This window comes from Nicotiana attenuata, unplaced genomic scaffold (assembly GCF_001879085.1).
Source record: "Nicotiana attenuata strain UT unplaced genomic scaffold, NIATTr2, whole genome shotgun sequence".
Classification (NCBI taxonomy): domain Eukaryota; kingdom Viridiplantae; phylum Streptophyta; class Magnoliopsida; order Solanales; family Solanaceae; genus Nicotiana; species Nicotiana attenuata.
Window position 1 is genome coordinate 39,790 of NW_017676153.1, and position 5,092 is coordinate 44,881.

The 5,092-nt window shown below is 33.2% G+C and overlaps 1 protein-coding gene across 1 annotated transcript; it reads right to left on the minus strand.

Moving 5' to 3' along the window:
• Nucleotides 1-274: 274 nt before the first annotated feature.
• On the minus strand, nt 275-4,763 carry LOC109220798. Its single transcript, XM_019385270.1, has 5 exons — nt 4,582-4,763; nt 3,568-4,490; nt 2,236-3,432; nt 1,249-1,947; nt 275-1,095 (listed from the first exon to the last, which is right to left on the minus strand). Exons 1-5 carry the CDS (start codon nt 4,761-4,763, stop codon nt 275-277), a joined length of 3,822 nt encoding a protein of 1,273 aa, XP_019240815.1.
• Between the last annotated feature and the right edge of the window lie 329 nt (nt 4,764-5,092).

A 5,092-nucleotide genomic window follows, 5' to 3' on the forward strand; every position in this document is an offset into this window, starting at 1 on the left:
TTAATGAAAAAAATGCGATTAGCCATCTTTTGCATAATCAGTAAGTTATCTTGAAATCAATTGACAACATTAGGAAGGATAGAATGGAAGTACCGTGTATTAGTAGAAGAAATAAAACTGTCGAAGTGCTTTGTTAGTACATGTAAAAAGTAAGAAGTTAATAGTTTAAAGTAACTAAAAATAGTAACAACTAATGATGATGAAATAAAATATAATCATACCAATTGAAGCTGTTGAGAACAACAAATGTAGCGAAAAGGTATAAGATATGCTTTCATTCTCCAAGTAAATTTCGGAAAACCTCTTTGTAAACCACATTTATTGCTTCATTTGAAATTTGTCCATCTTCATCATAAACCAAAATCTTTAATCCCTTTCTATTTGTAACACGTGATAGAGCAACGTAAAGCTGGCCATGTGTGAAGACTGGTTTTTTCAAATATAAGCCAACATGAGATAAAGATTGTCCTTGACTTTTGTTTATCGTCATTGCAAAGGATACAACTATTGGAAATTGTCTTCGTTGGAACTTAAAAGGTATTCTTGCATCAGATGGAGTTAATGACATTCTCGGAATGAACACCTTTTGTCCAGCCATATTTCCCGATAATAGTTTTGCTTCGATAACCCGATTTCCGAGTCTAGTGATGATTAATCTTGTTCCATTACATAGCCCTGAATATGGGTCTATATTTCTCAATAACATCACTGGGACACCCACTTTCAAAGTAATAACATGATTTGGAATTCCAGAACACTTAATAGTGTTTAGGAATTCAGGTGTATGTACGTGTTCCAAACCTGTAAAAGCATCGTCTGACATGCAAATTATATCGGAACTCAAATATGTTTTTGGTTCAGTATGGTTTAGTGATACCATGTATTCATTGATTGATTCTACCATGTCAAGTGTGGGAGCAAGAATTCCTCTTTGTTGCAGGTATGTTATATCACTGCAATGAGTTAAAAAAACTGGATATGTACTTTCCACAATAGCTGAAGTTGGATCGCCAGAATTATTTATGATTAGATCATCAGGGATGTGAACTTTATCAATACCACCAACAGAATTTCCAATGATACCATCACCTATTGCTAAAATCCAATCAGCAAATTATTTTAGATCATTCAAATCTGAATCCACTTTATTTCCTTCCAACCTCATATTTTGTGTTAGCTTTAACACTTGACAGTGATTCCACAAATACGAAGAATTAAGGGCAGCGTTAACAATATCTTGACTAGTACCTTTTGGAATGACTGGAAGTATTTGTCTAAAGTCTCCACCAAGAACAACCGTTTCCCTTCCAAATGGTCGATCTAAATTGGATGCATCTTTAAATCTAAGAATATCTCTTAGAGTTCTGTCTAGAGCTTCAAAACAATATCTATGCATCATTGGTGCTTCATCCCATATAATTAACTTTGTCTTGACAATCAATTTTGATAAAGGAGTACCTTGTTTGATATTACAGGTTGAATCTTCAGTTGTATTGAGTGGGATTGCAAATCTCGAATGAGCTGTTCGACCTCCTGGTAATAGAAGAGATGCTATTCCACTGGACGCAACTGTTAAAACAATATCTCCTCTACATCTTATGGCAGAAGACAAAGTTTTCCAAATAAATGTCTTCCCGGTTCCTCCATGACCATATAAGAAGAAGAATCCACCTTTGTCCTCATGCACTGCTTTGATAATTCTGTCATAAACTAACTTTTGCTCCATTGTCAATTTAACCAATAATTCTTCATGTTCTTTAGACAAAGAGCACCTATTGTAATGCAATTCTTCACATATTAGTGTATTGGTGTTATCAACTTCCTCTTCATTGAAAACCGGGCTTGGCATTGTTGGAAAATCGTATAACGTTTTGCCGCAACCTTTCAACAAATTTTGCACCTTTTGTAGGCAACGATTCTTTACTTCATCGTTTGTTAGCTCAGCCTCTAAAATAACAAAGTATATAATTAATTAATTGATAACAAAAATATATAGTTGTCATTAGTCATATAAAGATAAGACGAAAATAAGGAAAATAAAGTTTCTTTACTTCATTGCAAGGCTACATCTAATATGTGTCCAACAAAAAATATTAAAAATTAATCACTCAGAATTTGCAACCATAAATGTCGATAGTACATTACAGTAAGATATAATTTGTATGTAAGAATCATGTAAAAATATTTTTATAAATTGTTAATATAAAATCTTAAGATGAAGGTAAAATTGTATACCTGTATTATCCAATATTCTTCTTTGTTCATGTAAGATATCATCTGATAATAAAATCCATGTTGCCTCCCAAACATATTCTGGCCGTGACATTGAATTGGATAATAGTAACATAGCAAATAATTGCCTAAGATATGATGCCATTCCCCAATGACTTGCCTCCTTTATGGCATCAACATATTGTTTGTCATCATCTAATAAACCCAGTGCATAACATGCATCTCTAAAAGTTAAATGTTCGTGATTGTTGATTTTGCGTAAATCCTCATAACTCTTAGGTCCTCTAATGACATTCAACAACATTCGAAGGTAATATTTCTCTCCACTTCCAGGCGGTACAAAGAATATTCTCCCTATTGAAAAAGCAGAATTTCTTCTTTTTTCCCATTTTTTAAGTTTTTTATTCCATACAAATTTAAGAGGAAATTCCGCATAGGTTAATTCTCTTGCTTCTTCATATGTATTGTTTGCCTCAAACCAGCTTAAAAACTTTGATTCCTTTACACTTGGTCTATTGGCAACATCATCAATTGGATCATCATCAGAGAAAATAACTGTTTGTTCATTTGGTAGATGAAAAGAAAGTCTTTCTACTGAAGGTTCTCTATGGTTAATTGGAAATTTAAAAATTCTCCAAGCAGCTTCACACGGTGATATGTATCGACAGTCATAATACATTTTTATTTCATCAATTGCCGATGATTCTTCCTCATGCACACTTTGAGAAAATGCTGCAGTTACACGATCATGCCCCTTATTAACGTACTTAAATAAGTACTTGATTGATCGAGATTGATTGCACCATTCAACATTTATATGTGTGCCATACTTCAACAATAAATATATATTGTGTGGCACTACGTACCTGTTATCCAAGTCAATACCTTCTTTGTTGATAGTTCTACCATTGTCCCTTCTTTTATAAACAGGATATCCATCTTCATCAGTAGTGGTATTTTGTACAAACTTCTTTGGAAAGTGTTTTGTACATCTACCATTACGCATGCAAGGAGACGATTTTCTAGCAGAACCACATGGTCCATGCATCATGAAATTCTTAACTGCCTTATAATAACATGGATCGACTGATTCGTCAGGTATTTCTGCTGAAATTATTTGATCTATGTCTCCAACATTTGGATATTTATTATGAAGAAACAACAATATGTGTGCATGTGGCAACCCACGCTTTTGAAATTCTACAGTATATATCACTGCAACAAATAATAATTTGTTATTGGGGTAAGTGGTTGTGATTTATATGTAAAATAAAATATTTTATTAAATCATATTATAAATGTAATAACAATTTATTAAAGAGATTAATTGTATACCTGATTTAACTGGTCCAAAAATTTGTTTCTCTTTCAAATCCTTTATTAAACGATCCAATTTGATTTTGAAGACCCTACATAAAATGTCTGGGCGATCTTCTGCTTGCAAGCCCTTGCTCTTTACAAATCTAATAATTTCAGGCCACTTTGGGTTGCAAGTAAATGTGATGAAAAGATTTGGATATCCAGCCCACTTGCAGATTGCCATAGCATCTTGATAATTTTGAATCATGTATCTTGCACCCCCTGTGAAGCTAGAAGAAAGAATTACCCTTTTACCTTGAGAAGAAGGATTTATCTCTCCATGTAAAACAGCATCTTCTAATCCTTTGTACATATGAGCTCGCAATTGTTTTTGATGAGATCTGATATACTTCAACCTAGACGATTCAACCATGGTAAATCCATCGACCAAGAATTGTTGAAATAATCTTCTTGAGTTCACAATTGTTGCTACTTCGCCATTTCTTTCTTGAATTTTGTATGCAAAATATTCACGCATGCTAACAAAATTCCTTCCTCCAGTGGATTCATCTGTTCCATTTAAAGGAATGTCTTCCCTATAACCATCTTCACCAAATGGAAACAATAAAGGATACTGAAGACCTAAATAGGCAGCATTCAACTCATTTATCCTTTGTAGATGTCCAGATTGGGTTTCAACGATGATGTCTCTGTCACATCTAGATACATCAAAATCTCCAACTACCAAAGCAACAACCTCTGAAATTGTTGGTAAGTTGTATCTTCTTCCATCATAGTTCCGTTTTCCTATCAATCTGAGTCTAAAATTGGATTGAGTATCTTCCTGAAATTTGTCTCTGACGATTCTAAATGACTTTGTCAAAACATTCTGCTCATCAAGCATTTGTTTCAGATCTTGAACAATTTCAGCATGAAGTTGGTTTATTCTTTCATCACGACTGCATAAAAATAGGTTTTATAAAATTGATCTAAGTTAGTTTTTGTTAGATTATTCATGCATATATAAATTTTGAATAATTGAATACTAACCCCAGTGCATGAATTCTATTCTGAACTTCATTTTTTGTGTCGTATATATATAATTGTGCAAACTTGGGGGTGGATCCTTCAGGGGGCAATAAACTCCCGATTTGATGATAGTTTTGTCCAGATAATTTGAATGTTCTTGGCCCCTTTGTTTGGTTGACAGAAGCATCAACTTTTCCTCCCATTGAGATAAATGAAAACATTGAGTTATAACTTCTAATATTATCTCTGAAACGTTTACTTTTTGAACCTACATAAAATTATATGTTTGTCAATCAAGATTTATTCATATATTGAAGATAGTATTGAAGTATTGTAAAAGTCGATTTTGTTGTTACCAGATGCGAATAATAAGTTTTTTAAAATTATGGGAGGTTTTTTTGGCTTTGGGAGACGTATCTTTCCATGATTACAACACAAAGAAAACTCTGGTTTTTTAGCTTTGATTTTCTTGTTGATTCTTTCTTCGTACCAGAAGTAAGCACCACAATATTCACATTCATATGTAGGATTG

What these genes read in the sequence shown, in the direction of transcription:
- LOC109220798 (XM_019385270.1), bottom strand. Translation starts at nt 4,763, where the DNA reads ATGGGAGGAAAAGTTGATGCTTCTGTCAACCAAACAAAGGGGCCAAGA. An exon ending in AATAGAATTCATGCACTGGG is followed by an intron (nt 4,491 to 4,581) that starts GTTAGTATTCAA and finishes ATTTTTATGCAG; the next exon opens with TCGTGATGAAAGAATAAACC. An exon ending in AAGAATATTGGATAATACAG is followed by an intron (nt 1,948 to 2,235) that starts GTATACAATTTT and finishes TTGTTATTTTAG; the next exon opens with AGGCTGAGCTAACAAACGAT.